The sequence below is a fragment of the Gekko japonicus genome, unplaced genomic scaffold, assembly GCF_001447785.1.
Source record: "Gekko japonicus isolate JY-2015 unplaced genomic scaffold, Gekko_japonicus_V1.1 scaffold23, whole genome shotgun sequence".
In the NCBI taxonomy this organism is placed as follows: domain Eukaryota; kingdom Metazoa; phylum Chordata; class Lepidosauria; order Squamata; family Gekkonidae; genus Gekko; species Gekko japonicus.
This window is the reverse complement of record NW_015163094.1, coordinates 2,720,781-2,744,220: the sequence shown is the minus strand read 5'-3', so window position 1 is coordinate 2,744,220 and position 23,440 is coordinate 2,720,781. Positions and strand designations below refer to the sequence as shown.

The 23,440-nt window shown below is 43.1% G+C and overlaps 1 protein-coding gene across 4 annotated transcripts in view; it reads right to left on the bottom strand.

Annotated features, from left to right (window-relative positions):
- Positions 1-23,440, bottom strand: part of MGMT (O-6-methylguanine-DNA methyltransferase) — a 313,417-nt gene that overhangs the window by 232,729 nt on the left and 57,248 nt on the right. For all 4 annotated transcript variants that reach the window (XM_015406542.1, XM_015406543.1, XM_015406544.1 and 1 more), the window contains one exon: positions 7,650-7,789. In XM_015406542.1, the coding sequence (XP_015262028.1) occupies positions 7,650-7,789 (140 nt within the window). The remainder of the gene's footprint in view (positions 1-7,649; positions 7,790-23,440) is intronic.

The following is a 23,440-nucleotide window of genomic DNA, read 5'->3' as shown; positions in this document are numbered from 1 at the left end:
GTTTCCAGAAAAATCTAAAAAAGGGGGGGGGGAGTTCAAAACTCTCCAGATAAGAGAAGCTGTGCCTATAGCTTTAAGAAACAAATGCCCTCAATGGTTATTGCTAGACAACCACAAAAGTATTGCTAGCCATTGAGCCTTGGTTTCTCTCAGTAAAGGGCAGGATGAGGGGGCAGGGCTGTTTGGCCTTTGGGGAAGGACTCATCTGGGCCAGGCCAGCCAACAATCATCAGGCTACTTGCTACCACCCAACCTGCATGACACCCAGGCTGGGCTGTTAGCTTTTGTTCAGCCACCACAGAAAAGAGTATTACTCAAAGGAGCTGTGAACGGTCTTTTCCCAATCATCTGTACAATTGATTTTCAACTAGTGAGTCACATGAAGACCAGAGATGGACCACCTGAACAGCACTATCACCTTTTTTTCTTACTGGAGATTATTTTTAGATTTCCAAAAGGAAGGGAGAATGGTTCTGAGGGTGAGAGATTTTAAAAAGGGAAAGTTGATGGAAGAGAGAATGACAAGAGAAGACAGTAAGGGCTATATAATGAAATATTAAAGGGGTCCAACACTGTAAACTCTAGTTAATAATGATTCCTAGTCTGAAAAGGTTGTCCATGAATCTTCACATGTAAGTCTCCCAAATTGCTCTCTATCTACCTCAACAAGACATTCTGTGCTCATTGCTCCCACCTCTTTTACTATGTGCATAAAGACATCTTTGGAGCAAAATCAATGTTTGCCCCAGTTGTTGGAGGTTTAACTGATGTTCATTCACGAGTACTGAAGACTCCCTCGTGTCATGAACAAGGAGACTTGAAGTGAGAGCTTTCTAAATGCTTCATCTACTCCAACCATCTAGGGAGGGTAAGATGACTTTCTGGAAGAAGGCACAGGATAAGAAGATTTAAAAGTAATAACATGGATTCCATCAGGAGCAGGCATTGCTAGACTTATAATCCCTTGGTCATTAAAATACCCCACACACAGAAAATTCTGCTCTGTTACTGACTTGCTGAAATGAAAAGTGATTATCAGGGCAAAGAAGCACACAGCCTTCAATGCATGTCTTCTAAAGACGTTTTAATACAAATCATCATCATAAGAAAACAAAATAATTGCAATTTGTAAACAAACAATTCCTACAAATATTTCTGTGGTGTACAACTTTTCAACACAGTATAGTAAAATTTCATATTTTGTTAATTACTGGAATCTACATCTACATCAGAAAGTAGAGCTAAAAAATAAAGCAATCCTTAAGGACCGTATTGTAGTGCATGTTCATACAAGAACTTTATTGTTCAAACAACAGTATTACCTCCAGTAGCAGTAAGCAGAAATTAATGCAAATTAGATGGATTAAAAGTTGTTCCTTCAATAAATAAGATATTTACAGGAGGCAATAGCAAGTAAGTCCATCTATATTTTTACCTTCGTCATAACAACATTGTTGGGAAATGTCCAAATGCAGACACTACAGAGGGGGAGCATGGGATTGCACTAACGTATGTTCACCAAATGTCATCACATCTAGGACCACAATAAATGTTTTTCAATATATTTATTTATACAGTTATTCAAATGTTCATGGAATATTATCAATGATAACTTGAAGGTTAATATAAGCCAAAAGGAACATGTCACCATTCCTTACAAACCTATAATTTAAATTTTTTCTGTTTCAGGGAAACTACATAGAAAAACTGTAACTGAGATGCAAGGGGATGGCCAGATCAGCAAGAAAGTAATGTAGACAAAAGCAGTGACACTGAAGATGCAGCTTGATCTTGTTCCTGTTTACTCAAAATTAAGTCTCATGGTGTGTAATGGGGCTTACCCATAAGTAAATATGCACAGAGTTGCAGTCCTGAGGATCTGGAATTTGTTGGCTGTTGACAGGGTTACATGGGCTCTCCTCTCATTGCAAAAACTCTCATACTCTCTTGTTCAGCTAGCCTAGTCCAGCCATCCCGACCCAACAAGTCAGTCCTTCAGTGCTCTATGAACACTTGTGGTGCAGAGTTCCCTTCTCCCTTGCCTTCTCTCTCTTTTACTGCACCTAGCCAGGCCTGGACCCCCCCTAAGCCTGCCCTCCCACCACACAATATCAGTTCTTACAGGAAGAGAGGACTCTCCACAGAGCACTGGAAAGCCTGAATGGCAAAAAGGGACCATGGTGGGAAGAGAAAGAGAAGACAAGGTAAAGCTCTAGGCATCCTCCTTGCTGCAAGAACTTCCTCTGCTAAAAAAGAGAATCATCTTGGCCACAGAATGAACTTGTGACCAGCCTAGCTAGGCAACACCCAAGGGAGAGAACAGCAAAATGAGTGGGTAGGTCCATTCTTTGGACCATCACTGTGAGAAGCTGGGGGGAGGGGTGGACAGCAGAGAGGAGAACTGGAGGAGCACAGCCTGGCATAGGGGAGTAAAGGAATTTCCCCACGAGGTGAACCTGTTCCCTGTACTGGAGAATTTGCCAAATAACATAAAGCTGGTATTACACTTCTAGGTCTGAGTTTCATTGGAGCCAAAATGGCAGGGGCATAAAGAAAGGACCATCAGCTAGCCTATGGAGACTTCCCATGCTCACAGACGTCTGCGTGCCATCCTGTGGTTTCTCTTAGTATATATACTGAAAGAGGCTCAAGACACGGGGACCTTGTTCTGAACATACACACTATCTGCCAGTTCTCCAAAGAGCAGCAAAAATGGCAGCTCTGTAGAGGTTTATGATATAGCAGGTGGCTTCCATCCATCCACACTTGTAAGACTGAAATGAAACTAAATGGCTAATATTGAGTATTATAACACTTGCAGGCCAAAAACGCTATTCAGGTTTCTACATTTAAAACTTGCTATTACAATACTAAGAGCAATCACAGGGGTAAAGTTAACGACAGGTGATGATATCCAGACTACTTTGCACAGGCTGGTAACAATTCACTTACTATATAACTGATGTTTCAAGAGATTATTAATATTTTCTAAGCATTTATTTGATTTTTAACAGTTTCTTTCAACCTTTATGAACTGTGATCCTTCTCTACAGCCTGGGATCCCACCAACCCTGTGTAAAACATTTTTTTTGTGAGAAGCTGCGTGAAGTTTCTTGTGCACAAGGGCACCTATCATACCACTGCCTTCAAGAGGCAGTGGCTGAGAGTGAATGGAGTAAACGGTTACAGCAGAAGCACTGCTCTTGGCATTGAACTGAAGGGCATGAACAGAGCACCCCGTTTCAGAGCTCCTTCTTAAGGCTTTAGGGAGAACACGAAGCTACTGCTCAGCTTCCAGCAAGAATGGACTCCTTACTGGAGCCCCAAAAGTCTTTCTACTTCATAGGAGCCTATTTTTATTAATTTTTTGAGTGTGTGTTCTTGCTTCTTTTGCTTACTAGCCAGTTTAAAAGGGAGAGTCCACACTGTTTTGTTCTGTTCCTATTTTCTTTTGTCATAAATAATAAACCTAGATCTTTTAATAACTATCCCCTATCAATAAAGGGAAGAAATTAAATGTTATATTGCAATGCAAGCATTTATTAGTAGCTTTAAAAATTATAGATCTTTGCCATTAGGAAGATATAGAAGACCCCTTTAAAAAAGGTTAGCAAAACAGACCATGGGAAAGAAAATACTTTAATGAACAATAATATTTTTTCTACTTGTTTAAATTCCTTAACATAAAATATACTAAAGTGTACTTATGATACCTATGAATTCTGCTTTAACATCTACATAACCTAGTTGATTAAACTGACTGAAAAATTCAACAGATCCCTTTTCCTCACAAACGTACAGGAAAGGACATCTCTCCTGATGTGTGGTCTGTTGTGACATGTGTGCAATTACTCTAAAAACAAAGACATAAAACTTTCTTCTTCAGAACTGTAGTTTTATTCACAGGGAGATTTATACAGATTTAATGGGTTAATCTATTAAAACCAAACACAAGCCCTACTATAAGTGTTCCTTCAACTCAAAGGTAGGGAGGGCATCCTTTACAACGTGCAGATCTTTTCAGTAGTATCAGGAGGCAGGAAACACCTTTCAGCTTCATTTCTCTCCATGGAAGAAATCCTCCTCCCCCAGTTTGATTCCTGCCTCACAGTCAGAAAACAGGGTTTAGGGAGAGCTATACCTCACAGGTCTCTCAGAATATGATTTTTTTTTCTGATTTCACTGAAGATGCCATCCTTGAAAGTTCTCCTTCTTTTTACCATTCCAACCACTATGGATGACCTCGTTATTCCAGTGAAGTCATAAAATTTAATGAAGCTTTCTTTAATCAAGTAACAGCCTTACCATAAGGCAGCTGTAAACCCCCCCCCCCCCATTAACATCGTTTGGAAAACTGTAAGAAAAGTAGCTGGAAAATACTCCAAATTTATTCTTTCTGGATATTCATGCATTTATAGGATGGGAAACCAACCAAACTATTTGGGTCTCAACTGTATACACTACATTAACAATTAAAAATACAAGAATGGTAATGTACAATACAAAAGCTAGGAAAAGAAAATGAGTGGCTTCCAGGAAGTCAGAAATGTATAGTAATGAGAAGTCACAAGGAAGCTATTATCAGATCCAGTAAGTGGGTGTATTTCCTGGGACTAAGAACACCACAGCAATATACTACAATGTTAACACATCTTGGTTTGGCATGAGTTTCTGATGTCCATCAAGCCACTCTTGCCCCTCTCACCTTAGGAGTTACACGTGACCATGTCATTTGTTCTCTCTTCCAATCCCCACATGGTTATAACTTCCACACCAGTCCCCAATACACTCCAATTCTATAACAGAGCACCATTCCTCCCCTACTCCATAGACTAGGGGTGCTCTTGGATTCAGGCCTATTGCTGGATAAGCAGGTGGAAGCTGTGGCCAGAAAGGCCTTTACCAGCTTCAACTAGACAGCCAGCTGTGATACTTCTTGGGCAGTAAAAATTTGGCCACTGTGGTACATGCCCTGGTTACATCTAAATTAGGTTGGTGCAATGTTGTATAGGTGGGGGTGCTCTTGAGAAATGTTCAGAAACTTCAGTTGGTGCACAATGCTGCAGCCAAGATGCTAAGGAAAGACCTGGAACACAGCCAAATCAGTGGGAGTATGAATGCTATGTAGTGTTCATACTCCCTTCCACAGCGGAGATGCTGACTGGAATGGATCATAGGGACCACAACACTCAAGTCTCGTTCCATCTACACTGGCTCTGAATTTGTTTCCAGGCATAATTCAAGGTGCTGATATTTAAAGTCCTATATGGTTTGGGACCAACATTCCTGAAGGACCGCCTACTCCCTTATGAACCTACCTGACCACTGTGGTCATCTTCATAGGGCCTGCTTTGGGTGCCCACAACTTCTGAAATTAGGCAGGTGGCGACCCAGAAGAGGAATTTCCTCCCCCCAAAAATTCACCTGTCCCCTTCTGTTGCCATCTTCCACTTACAAGTGAAGACTTTTTTGTTTAGCCTCGTGTTCTCTAACTGATCTCGCCTTCCTCACCAATGTTTTAACTGTTGTTCTTAATTTTTGCACTTATTTTAAACTTTGGTACTAACTAGTTTTAATAATGTATTTGCATGTTGGTTTTAATGATTTTCAAGATAATATTTTAATTTGTATAGTTTCATTCATTAGCCATCTTAATGGCCCCATGGCAGCAGAAAGGCGGAATAAAACAAAAACAACAACAAATCTAGTCTATGAAAAATTATATACACTCTAATTCCACTTTAGAAGCATTGGCCTGATAGTACAAAGTAAAATTTGTGGCAGAAATGGGGCCATGATAGGAAGGGAGACACACATAATTTTATGGGACAGGGGAACTGGTGGCACTGAAAGCTGTGTATGTTCAACTACTTGGGCATATGCAGGTTTTTATATTCTGTCCTTACTTCTATGGAAAGTGGCTATTCAGATTTTGATATCAGTGTATGATTGGGAGATGATATCATTGTCCTAGCATACACATACAATAGCAGCACAATTGAATTCATGCAATTCACTTAATCTTTTGATGACAGCACTGAAGACAGCAAAATAACACCTCATGCAGGTTTCATCCAGGTATCCTAATTACAATTTTGTCAATGGAAGTGTCATCACCAGGGCAGCAACTGTGATCCAAAATGAGTTGTTACCACAAACACTGCCTCTTTCCGGGCTTGGGAAGCAGTGGGATCACATCCCTGATGTTGGATTTGAACTTGTTACGCCAACTGTTTTATTTACAGCAGAGGCCAACTAAATTTTTAACGTGAGTCCTGGCCAGCTATACCAGGGTCGTGTCCAAACCCAGAGTCCCAGTAATGTAGACCACACGGGTGTTTTTCCAAAACAAATATTCTTTTTACTAAGCAATATCAAAGTCACACATACAAAAACATCAGTCTCACTTCGCATACGTTCAAGTGTCCTTTAGAGTTAAATAGAAATAAAATAGATTCTCAGTTACTTGGAGGTAGGTAGGTAGCTATTTCGGTTTATTCTCGCCTGTTTCCAGACGTTTTGTCTGTTGCAATGGGAATGGGGTAGAAAGTAATACCTAGGGGTTTAAGCTAAATCACACCTGCTAGAACCAGCTAAGCAAGCATGGATCTCATGGCTGCAGTCCAAGAGATCTTAAGGTAGACAAAAGGATTGTTGGATAGAAAGCTGGACCTTAGGGGTAATAAAGAAGATAGAGGTCATAGAGAAGGGAGGTGGCTAGCAAAGACCTAGGGTTTGGGTCTTTACTTTTATAGTTGAATTTTCAGGTGGGTGGCACCTTACCAATCTGTAATCCCACCTACTTTGGAATACCATCTGGCTAGGTGTGAAGTCCAGGCTTCCTGTATGCTCTTTGAAGTACAGATGAATATTGGCTTTCCCAGGCATAAACAGAAAACATGGAATACAGATGCAGATCAGGTCCGTGTCCTGTGTGACATCTCATCTTTTCAGTAATGGGGGAATTCCTCCTTCTTGGTTGTTGTTCTCTGCTCACAATGGCTAACATGTGCTCCTTCTTCCCATGATGCTCTGAGCTGAATGTGTGCAAGCTATATTAACATAAAATGCAGGCAAGTTTTCCCTATGTGAAGTCTCTCACAGGTGATGCAAACAGCTTTCTTTGGCTCATGGTATACAAATGTGTGCACAGTCCATGTGTTGTGTGTGTAGCAGATATAAAACTATAAATTAGTTCATTTCCCAACAAACTCCAGAGAAACTTGGAAAACAGCATGATTCTTGCTGTTTACCCAAGTGCCTCTAAATCTCAGCACAACATCAAAGAGGGCTCTTGTTCTACCCTTCTTCTGAGTTAGGGGACCAGCAGGTCTACCTCTGACTTTGCCTGGTCAAATTAAAAGATGAATCACTACTGATAAGCATATAGACCCCTGGTCAGCATTACCTTAAAAACTAACATATACAAGGATGAACTCCGAATTCATTCAGTGGCTAAGCATGACAAGCACCAGGCTCTATTTGAGGCCACACTTATTCATACAGGTTAAAATGATCAAAAACAGAAAAACTTTTTCAGTTGATAACTATTAGAACAACCCAGACAACTATATTCCATTCCAGTTGCATGGAAATCTGTAGCATGAATGCATGCATATGTATGTAATCAATTGATGGGACAGGCTTACCCACTGGATGGAAGAACATTGCCCTGCAGTTGGATTTCGTGCACTCCTGTACCGCATCCAGATATCTCAATTCTCCCCACAGGGCTGCTCAGCACCACACACATTTTCTCACACTGAGGCTTTCCATCTTTAAAAGCAATCTGTTCAAATGAAAATCAAATATTTAAAGTGAATAAATTATCTCCAAATACATCACATCTCAATGATATGCACATTAAAGCACATTTCCTGTATTGCTCCAAATAGGAAAAGGAAATTTGACTTATACCTGTCATATATGGTTGGTGGAAGAGCCCAGAATAACAGGTTAGGTTCCTCCATCAAAGGCAGAGTCAACCAACTAGGGTATCTCCTTCCAGAGTGAGCAAACTCCCTTGAAACCTTAACGTTAGCAGTGGCTAACTTTAGGAAAAAACAAAAAATCTACAACAGTCTAAAACCAATATGAGAAGGTACTAAATAGAAGCTAAATTGTGATTATATTGCTTTAACTAAGTCACCTTGAGCTGGACTGAAGGAGCAGCACAGAAATATCCTAAATAAAAAAGTAAGAAATCCACAGTGGTACATAGATTAAATGACCCTGCTAGGGAACTGCATGAAAAAGACGTTTTCCACAAACACAGAACATCCAGTTCTACTCTTGGGTGAATCTACTAGATAAACTATTTATCTGGACAGAATGGACATTTCCAGTTACACTAACTTCCCTTACTTATATGGCAGAAAAGTAGGCAGATAGATAGGAAAAGGAATGTTTCAGAGTAGAACTCCATGTTGGGAATGAGCCAAAGTATCCAACTAGGGATGTGCATTCCATCTATTCAAGCTGGGAAACCCATGTGCATTCCATCTATTCAAGCTGGGAAAAACCCCGAAAAATACTTTACCTGTATTTTCCGGATTGTTTTTTAGCCATGTCCCGAAAAATACCTTACCTGTATTTTCCGGATTTTTTTTTAGCCATACATAGTAGCTGGTATTATTTGGTGATCTGAAATGGCTGACCACCAGATAACAACAGTTAAAGTGCATTTAAAGGGCCCTCAGTCCCTTTAAATGCCTTCAGAGTGAAGCTTGGAGAAGCCATTTAAAGGGACTGTGATCCCTTTAAATGCCTTCTTCCCCCTCCTCATTGGAAACAATAGAGGATGGGTACAAGAGAAGCAAGCCCAGCCAGGATTGGCTGTGCCATGCGGAGCAATGTGCTCCATGTGGCACAGGAGCTCCTGGGGCTCACTTCTCCAGCAGCTTGGTTTAAACCGAACTGCAGAAGAAGTGAGCCCAGCCACGATTGGCTGTAGGAGAAGCAAAGCCACTCCCAGGATTTCCATGCAACTCCTGGGGCCAGCTTCTCCTGCAGCACTGTCTAAACTGCACTGTAGGAGAAGCCAAGCCAGCCCCAGGATCAGGACTTTTTAAAAATACGGTATTTAAAGGAAGATATTTCTTACACTGTTCTTCAGTGTGTTCAACTCAGAAGGGACCCCTGGTTTGTGTGAAAAAGGAAACCGACTAAGACTCCTCAAGTGTAAAAAAGGAAAGTTGTAATCCCACAAGGAAAGTACTTCAACACAAGAAGAAACTACTAACTTTAAGGAAACTCAGATAGTTATATGAAACTTTATTAAGACACATTGTTGCTGAAAGAAATCAAGGCAAACAACCCTCTCACAGTTGAGAACTGAATCGCTAAGAATATAAGCTCCAATTATACTCTGTAGCCTGCTCAAAATATAATTTGTATAAACAACAAAATTTACCTCAACTTCTTGTCCCCTGCCCTATTCCTAACCCAACTGTGCCTGTTCAATAAAATCAACTATTCTCTTTGAACTTTATTTTGTGTCAAGTGCCATTTCCAAAGGGATTTATAGGAGGGCTCCTGCTTAGCTACAATAAATCTCAAAAGCCAAATAACTTCTCTATCACAAGGTAGGACACAGAAAATTGTAATTCTGTTATTAAAACACTACTAAGAGGCTGCTTGGTCAGAGTGGGGAACAGTGTTTTGGTGGGAAAATCTGAAGGAAAACCCGCATATTCTTAGCAGTACTTCCACTAACAGATCTTGCTGCTGCCTACTTTCCCACACTTGTGAACAACTGATAAAAGCCTCCCTCTCTCCCACTGCCAAACCTGAAACCACTAGCCTCTGCTAGACCCCTCTGAGCTCCTATCATAACCACTACAGCAGCACGCGCGCATACACACATACAAACTTTGGCAACAGATAATTTCAGTATAGTAAACTCAACTACAATGTAAAACAGCATAAAAACCCTAAAATACATAATCACTGGGCTAACTGAGAAAGACAGGTTGCTTGCACTCATCCCAAATTTCCAAGGCTAGATTGCAGAGGTGTTTTGAAACCATGCTACCCTGGCAGTTTATGTAATAGAGAGTGGTGGTGCTGCCCATCAGGATCGTGAGCACATGATGCAGTACTAGGTGATGGAAGGACTGAATGGCTTATCTTACTGCTAGGAGTTCCAGAAAGTTGATATGACAGTGTGCTATGTGAGTTTCCCAGTTGGCACCTACACCCAGACCGTTGAAGTGAGCACTCCACCCCCATAAAGATGAATCCGTCGTTATTGCCAGAGACAGAATGGGAGGGTGGAAGGGTGCTCCCGCCAGAAGATTTAGGTGATCTTCTCACCATTCCAGGGAGGTTAGAATGGGAGGGGGAATGAGAAACCGGTGTGATTGTTGCTGATATTGAGAACTGAACTGTCTCAGGAACCAGAACTACAGTGGTCTCGTGTGGAGTTTGAAAAACACAATCACAGAAGTCATGGAGGCCAACATGCCCAGTAGGCATTGGATTTGGAGAGCAGATGTATTGCCCCGTGATCGTATCCAATAAATCAGGGTAACAATGTCATCTGCCCTCTTGGGTGGGAGAAATTCCCTGCAGATTCAGGAATCACTTCGATGAACTGAACCCTCGTAGAGAGGGTGAGCATAGTTTTTTGTGATTCACTCGGAGTCCCAGAGTGTGTAGCAATGTTAGGGTTATGTCTATGTGTTGTAGAATGGTGAATCTGGAGTCTGCCACCATCAGCCAGTCATCTATGTATGGGAAGATCTTTATCTCCTGTAGACGTAGATAAGCCACAATCTCAATAATTGTTTCCATGAATACACAAAGAGCTGTTGATAGACCAAAAAGGAGAACCTTGTTTTGGTGATGCAGGTCTCCTATGGCAAACAGGAGAAGCTTTCTGTGATGATGGTGTATGGTTATGTGGAAGTAGGCATCCTGCAAGTCCAGAGTCCCCATCCATGCACCTTTCCACATGACAGGGAGGATGTTTTGTAGCGACGTCATCCAAAATTTTTTGTAGGTGATGAAGTGATTTAACCCTCTGAGATCTATGATGGGACAGAGGCCTCCATCCTTCTTGGGGACCATAAAATAATGGGAGTCGAAGCCACGATGGTGGCTGTAGATAGGAACCGGTCCTATGGCCTGTTGGTCCAGTAAGTTTTATGCTTCTTCTAGGAGGACAGCGGAAGGGGGGAGGATAGGAGTGAAGACTAATGTTGTTGGTGTATGAATGAACTCTATCGTGTACGCCCTTGAAATGACAGAAAGTACCAATTTGTCTGAAGGGATCCATCTCCAGCCAGGTAGGTAAAGATGGAAATGTGTGGGTTCTGACGGGTAAGGTAGAGGTCTCAAGTCAAAGGCCTTGTTTTGCACCCTTAGGAGCCTTGGGCCTGGTTTGTATGGCAGTAGGGAACTTTGGTTTAGTTCCATATGAACGAGATGGCATATGTGGTGATCTCTGCTGCCACTGTGACTTGTTGAAGGAACACTAAGACCAGGATTTGTTCCAGGATCTGGGCTTATTCTACCTGGTGGAAGAGGATACCCCGAGATTGCAAGAGATCTTGATGCTTTTGTCTAGATCTTGAGGACAGTGTCCATACTGGAACTAAATAGGCCCTCCTGTTCAAAGGGAAGGTTTTCCACATAAGATTTGGTATCCTGTTGGAGGATAGTGGACTGCAGTTTGGTGCAGAGCCAGTTTGGTGTAGTGGTTAAGTGTGCGGACTCTAATCTGGGAGAACCGGGTTTGATTCCCCACTCCTCCGCTTGCACCTGCTGATGTGACCTTGGGTCAGTCACAAGCTCTGGCACAGCTGTCCTTGACAAAGAGCAGTTTGTGTCAGAGTTCTCTCAGCCCCACCCACCTCACAGGGTATCTGTTGTGGGGAGGGGAAGGGAAAGGAGTTTGTAAGCCGCTCTGAGACTCCAAGTGAAGGGCGGGGTATAAATCCAATCTCTTCTTCTGCAGCCACACATGACGTCTAAGGGCGATTGCTGAAGTAAGCGTCTTGGCTGACACATCTAGTGTGTGCTTCGCTGAGTTGAGCTGATGTTTTGCTAGTAGCATGCCCTCCTTTTGAACACGCCTGGCTTGACAGTTTAAGTCCTCAGGTAGGGCTGCAATAAACTCAGAAAGTTGCTCCCAAAGAGCATATTGGTACCTGCCCATGCAGGCTGCATAATTTGAGGTTTTAATGCCCAGGACACCCACAGAGTAGAATTTGCGCCCAAAAGAATCTAGTTTCTTCTCTTCCTATTCAGGGAATGTGGAATGTGTACATCTGCCCTTGGAAGAGGAGGTGACCATCACTGAATTTGGCTTGGAGTGCATGAATAAGAATTCAGCCCCTATTTCCGGGACCTTGTACATATGGTCAGTTCTGCGGCTTGAGATGGGGGTTGAGGCTGGATGAGACCAAGGAGCTTTCGCAGCCTAGAACAGAACTGAAATCACTGATAAAGCGACAGCTGTTGAAGTATCAATTTGTACGATGTCAAAAACTGTTATCAGTGACCATAGGTGGGGATTGTGTGGACAGGGTCAAGATATTAGCCATGTGTTTGATGAAGTCTCCGTTTGATTTCAGGTCTTCTGAAGGTGAAATGGGGAGATTTTCCAAGACCATTTGTGGAGGAGAATGGTTTTTGGGTTGATCCAAGCCTTCATCCCCTGAGTCTTGGGCGAAAACACTAGAGGAGTCAACTGACCCAGATGGCTCTGAGTAGTGTGTTGGTGTCAGGACCTTCGGTATCGGAGATATAACTACTGACAGAGTAGTCTTGTCCTTGGGTTTTCTAGATTGTTTGTCCATCGGTGTTAACAGTTTCAGTAGTGGTGTCACTGGTATCGGGAGAGGGTTTCAGTACCGAGAGAGGCGAAAAGATGTAGATTTTCTATCCCAGTCCATCGGTGGATGGGCTGGAAGCCAGGACATACTGGTGGAAAGTGGGCAGGCTCCATATAAATAATGCCACTGACGCTGGTCCCATGGGACAGGATGTGGTGGAGGAGGATGAAGCCCTGGGGATTGATCCCAATCATCAAAGGGCTGGTGATGTGGAGAAGGAGGAAAGATGCGATATTCCGATCCCTGTGCTTGGTATGGAGGCTCTCGGCACTGGAAGATCAGGATTGTTGTGTCAGGTCCATTTCATGCTCAGAGTCCTTGAGATGAATGGGTTGTATCGGCGTGAGTTCACCCTGCTGAGCAATTGCTTATGGACGGGGAAGTCAAGCTGTTTGAATGGGGGCACAGAGGAGGGTTCCAGCATGTGATGAAGCACCGGGGCAGCCTTAACCGGAGAACCCTCAGGTTTCTCCTTATCCCTCTTGTGCTTCTTCTGCTTTTCTGGTTTGTGGTCCTCACCCTCTCTGCATCTTTTGGCAGGAGTGAGGGTGTTAGACTTCGATGCCAGGACTGGGCGTTTCAGTACCAGTCTGTTGGCATCAGTGGAAGCCGGTATAAGGAATAGAGCTACTGTCAAAGCCAAAGCCAGAGTTGACATCAAGGTGTGACCAGAGGGTTCTTGTGATGAAACCATTGACGGGAAAATTACCGACTCAAGAAATGCGGTGCAAAATCTACTGGCTGGATTCTTTCTCGTTTGCCTCAAGAATTTCCAGCAACGTGCACAGGATTCAATGCAGTGGGCTTCCTCAAGGCACAAAAGGCAAAGGGAATGTCCATCCAGGGGTGCAATCTTGCTGCCAAACCTCAGGTGCCTTATGAAAAAGCCCCAACATTTAGCCATAGGCCATTAGGTGGTAAGACTGGGGGGAGGTTGGGCCGACAGGGACCAAAGCCCTGTCATAAAAGAGTCACTAACTCTAAATTTATTGTCCAACAGGAGGAAGAGATCCAAAGAAAAGTAAGTAAAAGAAGTGGAAGTTACTGACTGAAGCTAGAAGGATCTGAACAGTGCAGTGGTGAGAAGAAAACTGGCAGGATAGTCATGCCCTGTTCTGTGGTCATGCACAGTGGAGCCCCCTATGCATGACCCGGAGAATGGGTACAACAATCCCTTTAGCTTTCAAGTTTACCAATCGGGTCAGCACAGGCACACTATATCCCAGAGGTGTGATACACAGAGACCACGAAGAAGATTTTAAAAAACTAAAGAAGCTGAAACAAATTTTCTCGTCTGCATTATAATACTGACAAGATACAAAAAAATTATAAACCTGCACTCGCCAGTATGACTCACTCAAAACAAAACTCCCTATAGCCTAAAGAACAGAGAATACTATCACCTACTCTATCAAGTAACAGGGCTAAGAAAAAGCAAGCAAGTATTCACAAAGTGCCAGAGTTTCTTTCCCATAAGCGTTGTCTGAACCACAGGGATGTTTCCCCTTTGGCAGTAACACCAACTTCAGCAAAGCTCTCTGATTTATTATGAGGTGCAAAGATACAAAACCTGAGAAATAAATCCTCACCATTCCAGTCTCTCTTCCAGGAGCAAAAATTCTAGCTTGGAAAGAAGCTAGAGTTTGCATAACTGGATTTCACAGCAATTACACAACAGCCAATATTTTGAACATGGAAATGATTCAGTGCAAGTGTAGCGTACCCTTAAGGGCTTTTCCCTTGGCTTCACACACTGTTGAAATTACAAAAAGCAGTGCAACATGCCCAGGGTGTGGTGGCAACTACATTCAAATACCAGTCCAATGCCTGACATCAACAGTGATACTGATCACATGCTGCCTTCAAGATCAAGCTTAATTTTTACTGAATTTACCTGAAGCTAGGGAAATGGTTGGTTTTAATTGGGCACAGTGAAGAAATTGATTTTCACGGCTATTTGCAGATCAATTGAAAAATGAAATGAATTTTGTTTCATCCTCCCTTTTAACCTGAATAGGTATTTAAATAATAATGATCTGAACTAACTTAAAGGTGAAGGCAAGGATTTCTCTGTGCTAACAGCCAAAGCAGTAAAGCAAGCACTGTGGTCGTCATAAATCACCCTCTAGCACCACATGCTTATTTTAAAACCTTGGCATTAATTCTTGTCTGCATCACAATTCACTTTTAGCCTATTCAGAGCCAGCTCTGCCTATGACTCGAGCCCAGTGATGTTGAATACAGACTAGAAAAACTTCAGAAATCTATGGGACCTGGAATCAAGTTCAAATCTCAGCTCAGTCTTAGTCCCTGGTGTATAAAATAAGAGCAACAGACCATGACCTGATTCACAGGCTGTCTGTGAAAAATGAATGAGAACCACCGTAAGGTACCCATTCACACTATAAGTATTAAAAGGTATTTGAAAATATTCAAGATGAGATGTCTGACAGCATTACCCTCCCTCCCTACATCTCGATTATAGTTCAGTATGCCTTGAGCTTTCTGAACACAGGTTTGCTTCTAGACTTATTCTACCTTCTGGGCATCCCAAAATCTAGTACAGTGAACAACAGTGCCACTGCACAGTGTACATTGTATGCAGCCATATGCCTGCTGCTGTATGCCAAGTTCTTTGCATTGGGTAAATATTGACATTAGGAAGAAGTGAACAGACTCTCAGACATCTTTTAAAGCAGCATACAGGAATAGAGTATTACAACAAAGCACCCAAAATAGGGTTTGAATAAATAAGGCACATGTGTGAGTCCTACAACTCTAACACAGTTCAGTAAAGATATTCTAGTACAGGGGTGTTAAACATGGGGCCTGCATACCGAATCAGGCCCTCAGAGGGCCCTAATCCGGCCCCCAAGGCCCTGGCTGTTTCCTACTTCCTTTTCCAGTTCTCTTGCTGCTGCCACGTCATAGCTTGCTTTACCAGTCTCTCTCAATTGCACAGGAGAGATAAATAGGCAAGCCTCTCCTGTGTGGTTGAGAATGTCTGGTAAAGAACTGGCTAAGGCTCCTCCCCTTCCTTCTCCCAGGGGGATGGAGGGAACAGGGTACTTCTTCACCCAAAGAGTGATTAACACATGGAATTCACTGCCACAGGAAGTGGTGGGTGCTACAAGCATGGACGGCTTCAAAAGGGAATTAGAAAAGCATATGGAGCAGAGGTCCATCAGTGGCTATTAGCCACAAGGTATAGCTAGGGGCTCTGGGGCAAGTGATGCTCTGTCTTCTTGGTGCTTGGGGGGGGGTCAACAGTGGGAGGGCTTCTAATGTCCTGGCCCCACTGCTGGACCTCCTGATGGCACTGGTATTTCTGGCCACTGTGTGACACAGAGTGTTGGACTGGATGGGCCTTTGGCCTGATCCAACATTGGCGTCTCTTATGTTCTTATGTTCTTAACAGCCAGAGCTCACTTCCTAGCCAGGCTGCAAAAGAAGCCTTTCTTTCCATCCACTGGCTGAGGCTCCTCCCTGAAGGGACACAGAGAGGGAATGAGAGACAGCTTGCTTTGCTGGGCTGTCTCAATCACACAGGAGAAATACCAAGCACTTTTAAAACCAACAAAGGTTTGTTCAAGGTATGAGTTTTTGTTTGCATTGCTACAGTGTGTGTATTTTGTTGGGCTCCTTATGCCTGGGCTCTCCTAGATGCAACTGTGTTCCCTCCCCCTTTTCACTATATTTGAGCCCTCATGATCCAGTCTTTCTCAGTAACAAAGTAATGTGAACTATTTTAAAGAAGGAATAACAACAAGCCAGTGAGGTGGATTAGGCTGAAAGTGTGTGTCCAGACCAAGTTCACCCAGCACATTTCCTTTGTAGGAAGTTGTAGTCATTTCTCTGGGGAAGACTATAGTTTTGTAGACAAACAAACAGCCCTCAGTCTGCATTAGGATGCCTTCTCATGTTCTTGACCAGCACATGAAGCAACTTATGTACAAAAGGTTGCAATGCCCAGCCGTTTCATGCTTTGCCCTAGGTCCTAGGCTAGGAACACTGAGTATGACATTTCTGTAATGAATGTCAATAAATCAAAATTAGGTTTGCAGTTTACAGATACACACCTGAACGCCATACTCAAGATTGCTGCAGCCCAGACATTTTGATGCAACAATTGAGAGCAGAGGTGTCAGTTATCAGAGATTGTTAAATAGACAAAATATTGCAAGAGTGCTAGTGTTTTAAGCATGTTCTATTTAAACTTTTTAAAATCTTTAATTGTGTTTGTATCCTTTATACCTGGCATTACATTTTATGACACACATGGTCCGGCCCAACAAGGTCTCATTTATGTCAGATCCAGCCCTCATAACAATTGAGTTCGAAACCCCTGCTCTAGTAAATGACACTTACCCCTATCAATTTGCTTTGGTTCATGAGGAGGGGAAAGTTCCACTTATCTCAAAACAAAACCATATCCCTCCTTGAAAGCCTAACTTCTCTCTTCCCCACCCCCATTAAAAGTAGGGATGTCATTCAAAGTTTCAGCATCACTGCTGCATATTACTGATACATCTTTGCTTTTCACACACAAACAGCCAGTTAAAGTATATAGCTCATGTAGTTAGAAAATATGGCTCTGATAAAGCTGACAGCATTGCAAAAGAAAAGCCAGTAGTGTTTCTAAAAGCAATATTTATAGAAGCAAACATAAAGCATGAGGAAGAAGGAAACATGGCTTCCAGATCACATTCTTTTTGTTACCAAAGGCAGACACTGTGGCTTGCCTGTAACCACAGCTAGGAGGGGAATGAGTGCAGAAGCAAATAAATGAAAGTCAAGCAAAGCCTAGGCTAGGCTAATCCTGCCTTAAGCTGCTTTCCTCAAACATGGTTACAACTGTGATTGTAGACCCACTACTGACTGTAAAGCAAAAGAAAAGCGAGGCAGGGAACCACGAGTCATCAAGCTCACCTCTCAGAACTGTGCTATGATAGTTGGTCCAGAATGTCCAGTTAAGGGTGTCCCTCATTGTCATTTCTTCATCACAGACTTGGATCATCAGTTTACATCAGCTCTGAAACTTAGCATGTGCTGCGTCCAGTGTTCCTTCTAAGCTGAGTTGGTGTGAGGTAGCTCACAGTTTCTTAGCCTCCGCCTCACACATTTTTGTCTTAGCTCAGGAAGGATGGCTCCAGAGCAAACTGATTTATGCAGTAGCCAAATCACTCGCTCACAACTTTAATGTCACTAGCTCACAAAGTAGAATTTTTGCTCACAGCTTAGAGGGAGCATTGGCTGTGTCTCATTGGGTGTTTGCGGGCTCAGATCTTTAATACTTGCAAAGAAGGGGTGGGACCGCCAAGCACGGCTTTCGCCACTGTACTGTCATAGAGATGGGAAAGGCAGAACTCAAAGAATGTACCTTATGAGGGGATAAAGGTTTAAAATGGAGACTCATGTTTAGACCCAGCCATAGCCCTGTTCATAAATTATAGTGAACACATGTGCATCCTGCATGTACATGCATACATCTGATTGTAAGAAAAAGCCAATGTGTGCTTTACAAATAAACCATGGGCCGGAGAAATGCGTGGTTTCAATCACACATCCATCTGTCCATGTGTTGAATGTAACATGACTCAACAAATTTATAAAGAAAAATCAAATGCACCATGTACACACATTGATCATGCATTCATTGTAACTTGAGAACAGAGGTAGGGATTAATGAACTACAGGTAAAGGACCTGTTTTCCTGTTCTAATATAAATTGCTTGCTATGCTTGACTATATATCCCTGCTGGGGCAGTACAGGTAGTGTCTTCCATCTTCGTTGCCTATCAACACTCTCCCTGCAAGCCCCTGTTCATAAATTATAGTGAACACATGTACATCCTGCATGTGTTGTATTACTAGAGCCTATCCAAGCATTTAAAATATTTTGTTGAGAAGTCAGAATAATATCCCAGCAGTTCAGCTCATTTTAAAAGACTTCTTAAAAAATCTTTCAAATGCCACATATTTGTCTAGCTCCACAACTGCAGATTTTACCACCCGTCTAGTGGCTGCCATCGCTAAGGTCATGAGAAGGTGTTGAGGCAACAGCCCTATACTTTTCTGTAACACCTAGATTAACCTCCTCGGTCCTTCCACGTCCAACTGTCATCCCTGAGGCCAGATGGAGGGGAGGCAGCAGCCAAGCACCCTTCTATTGTGCTTGGATTCAGCTGACAGCCCCCTCCTCCTACCTGGAATTACTAATGGGGGGAGGAATGCTGCAACTGGGCATTCCTCCAATGTGCCTAGACTCTGAGCCAGACCCTGTTTCCAGCAAGCGCCACTGAAGCCAAGTAGAGCCTGCCCCGGCGGGGAGGGCAAGGTAATAATCTAATAAATAAACAAACAAACTCAGGTCCTTTCATTTCATTGTATTTATTTAGAACATTTTTACCCCACCTTCCTCCAAGGAGCTCAAGGCAGTGTAAATCCTTCTCCCCTCCTCTATTTTATCCACAAACCAACCCTTCAAAGTAGTTTAGGATAACAGAGACTGGTCCAAGGTGAGCTTCAAGACAAAGTGGGGTTCCGAGCATGAGTGTTCAAGCTCCTAGTCTGACATTGTAACCACTACACTTGATGAACTGGGATCTGATTATTACAAATATTATTAGATCTCATCTGTTTTTAATCAGATCTGTTCACACTGTCAATTATTTGTAAAATACCTCATCTTAAAAGTTTTAGTTGTTGATAAAGTCCCATAAATGTTGGAAATATCAGCAACTGCTAAAACTCAAGAATGGCTTCTCAAAGTAGAAATGGATAAACCTATGAACAAACCTATTAGTTTGAGAAAAACCTTAGGTTCTTCAGTTCCATTTAGGCATAAGTGGCTTCCATTTGTTGGTTACTGTAATCACCATTCAGAGATTACAAAAACTGAAAGGAAAGGTTTCTTGCCATAACCTCATCTGTGTTCTTTATTATTAATAAAACAGAAGCTAAACTGTAGGACTGTTCCTTAAATAGTTTCCATAGAATACTCCATCCCATCCATCAATGAGGTAATGAGCGGGGACAATGTTTGAGGTAGCCCCTGCACACCAGGAGGTGTGTACCCATCCCGATGCGGCTGTGTGGAGGAACACTAGTGGGGGAGGGGGGGGACGACGACAAGCAAAGGCCTTAAAGGCTTGCTGTGTCTGCCCTCATCCTCCTTGTTTCTTCAGCAATCCTATCACAACTTCTTTCTGCCTTGCTGACAATCCAGAGTAGGTATAGCTGCCTGCCTGTTTGGGGTTGAGTATGATTTTTCCCCCCCTACTGGCTGGGGGGGGAGGTCTCACCTACTCTACTCTGTGGAAATGGGACTTGTACAGGCCCTAGTGGACTATGAGCTGGGATTTATTTATGCTTCAGATTGGAGAGAACAGTGCGGGTAAAGTTAGTTAAGCCAGTATGTATAAAGTTTAGGGGAACACCCTGAGGCATGAGTTAGTAGGGTGAAGGGGTAAACCTCAGAGCAGAAACTTGGGCTATTTTAGTGCCTTCATTGGATTGGGAGAGGAACCACTTGAGAGGTGCCATTATCCTTGGCCTAAAGACCTCACCGTTTGGGGGAAAACAACATGGCACATTTCCCTTGAACACCAGCAAATGCTTAGTAAGGAGGACTAAGGCTGTATAAAATTTGACAGCCCAGGGCTCATTCTAAACTGGATGTTATTCGTTGTTGGCCTGATTTCAAGTAAAGCAATATGGGGATGGGGATTTCATACAGCAAATTTCCTTCTGTTAATGGGCCGTCTCTGAAGCACTATGATGATTTCAAACAGTGCTGCTTCCCCTCCCCCCTTTTTGCCACACAATCTTCCTTGGAATTTTTAAAAACGTTCTAAGGTGAGTGCTTAAGCACTAAACCACTATAGCAGCACCATTGAGATGCAATAACTCAATGGAGTCATTGCATCTCAATGGCACTGCTATAGCACTCATCTTTAAAAAAATTAAGTCTGAGGAAGATGCATGGCAAAAAAGGTCAGGGAAAAAGCAGCAATGTAGAAAGTGCTATGAACATTATAAACAGCACACCACAGCAATTCAGAAGCACGGCAAAGGGGATGAAAATGGAAAAAATCAGTTTCCCTCAAAAGCGGCTCAACCACACTTTGCTAACCCAATGCAAGTGGGTTTGTATGAACAGGTAAATAAATTCCGCTAACAGGCAGTTACTAAAACGCATTTGTCTGAAATGACAGAAAAAATCCATTAGCAACTAGTTACTAAAACAAAATACAAAGGCAGTTTGAAAAGGGTCTAAGACTACAACCTAAAATCACAGGAAATCCAAAACACATACAGAAAGGCAAACCTCCTGGGTTTGTCTGGCACCTTGTTTTTACAGAATTCCTGAATTGACACTTTTTAGCTACCATCATACACAAGAGGCACAGTTGTCTTGCTCCTGAACACTGTCAACAGTACACAAGCCCATGCAACATAAAACAAGATAATTTTACAGTTACCAACTAGACACAGTACTGTAGAGTGACAGTTTGTCATGAAGCAGTAAGGACTGTGGCAGTATGGTGCTGAGCACAAATGTCAGTTTTTAAACTGTTATGTCTTGGCAAGCATCAGCTTAAAATGTGTCATGCCATCCCAGAATCTCACTCTCTGTAGTACACTAAAGTTAAGTTAATCCTGCCATCATTTAGCAGATTTGCAACCTGTTGGAACAAGAAACCCGAAACGACTGCATTCTATTATATGTATCAGCTGCAAGAGAACTTAATTATTTTATGTAAGTTCGGAATTAATCCTATGTGGTATTAAAACAATATGGCCAGAAAATTATTTACAGTGCAAACCAAGGACTGATGAGTCAGAACAAGGTCCAATAAAGCACATGGAGATTGTTCCAGTCAAAGTAAAGCCTTACTTTCTAACATTATCCATTAAGCTATGATGAGACTCACCACTGTGCTTTTTAGTCCATCACCTGCAAACTATTTTACTTAGTTTTACACAGAGCTTCTGGATATGCCTTTCATGCTTTTTACCTTTGTGGCCAACGGGCCTCAAACGACTGTTTTTTTAAAAAGTTATAATCATAATGCAAAAACTAAAGGACAACACAAACTTTATATGATGGGGCAGTTCAAGCATAATGCAAAAACCATGGTTTTAATTATTAGCACAATCAATTGACACCGTGAACAGAGACCACTAGATTAATCATGGTCTGCAAAAGCAGGATTTGAAGCTGGCTTGCTACTGTTATGCCAGCATCCCCCTAATAATTTAGGGCCTCAAGCCCCCCCCCCAATAGAAAAGCGGGCAGCTAAAGCCCCCCCCCTTGCTTTCAGACCCAGAAAACAGAAGCCAAAACGCTGAGGGTAGAGAGGTAAAATTGCTGGAATTTTTTTAAGTGATGGGGGGGTCATTTGGAGGGCTGAAATTCTGGGCAAAATTGAAACACACACACAATACTTAGTCCTATCAAACATAAATTACTGTATAAAATTGTAATGTTTAACATATGAAATTCAAAATTAAAGATGGACTGAAGACCCAAGATAAACTACTGCAAATTTTGGTGCCATTTGTGGTGGCTCATGATGGAGAAACAGCTGAGTGGCTGGGAGCTCAGAGCCACTTAAACCCTGCTTTTAGCTCCCCATGGCTAACTACTGCAAATTTTGGTGCCATTTGTGGTGGCTCATGATGGAGAAACAGCTGAGTGGCTGGGAGCTCAGAGCCACTTAAACCCTGCTTTTAGCTCCCCATGGCTTTTCACAGCGAAGGATGAAGCGCCTTTCTGGGTGTACTTCACCCCCAACTTTCTGTTGGCTGCAGTTCATGATGGCCAAGAGAAAGGGAGGAAGGAAGCCTCTTCCAGGGCGACTCCTTCCCCTTCTCCTAGCCATGCGGCCATAAGAAAGGGAGAAGGGAAGGCTCTTTCAAGGCAATTCCCCCCCCCTTCCTGGCTGCACAGCCAAGAGAAAGGGAGAAAGGAAGCCTCTTTCCTGGTGATCCCCCTCCTTACTCCTGGGTTCCCAGCACATCTTTTATTCAGTTATGTTTTTAAAAATGTTTTAAAAATGTTTTAGCTAATCACAATACCAAAACCATTTCCTGTAAACAGTCAGCTTTTGCCCCCAAAAATATTAGAGAAAAGTAATAAGTTTCTTGAATCCTGAAGTTAGCAAATAAGACTCCAAAATCAAAGGACACCCCCCACCACTCAGATATAAAGGGGACTTTTAGGGCCGGAGCCCTCCGGAGCGCAGCTCCGGCAGCCCGTGTGGTGGCAAGCCCCGCCCCCGGGTCCCCCAAGCCCACACAGGAGCTCTGCGGCTCGGGGGAGGCCCAGAGAGCCCTGTCCCCGGGTCACCTGAGCCGCGCAGGAGTGCTGCGGCTCAGGAGAGGCCCGGAGAGCCCCGCCCCAGTACCCTTGAGCCGCGCGGGAGCACTGCGGCTCAGGGGAGGCCCAGAGAGCCACGTCCCCGGGTAGCCCGAGCCGCACGGGAGCGCTGAGGCTCAGGAGAGGCCCAGAAAGCCCCGTCCCCAGGTTTCCCGAGCCACGCGGGAGCACTGCGGCTCGGGGGAGGCCCAGAGAGCCCCATCCCCAGGTCCCCCGA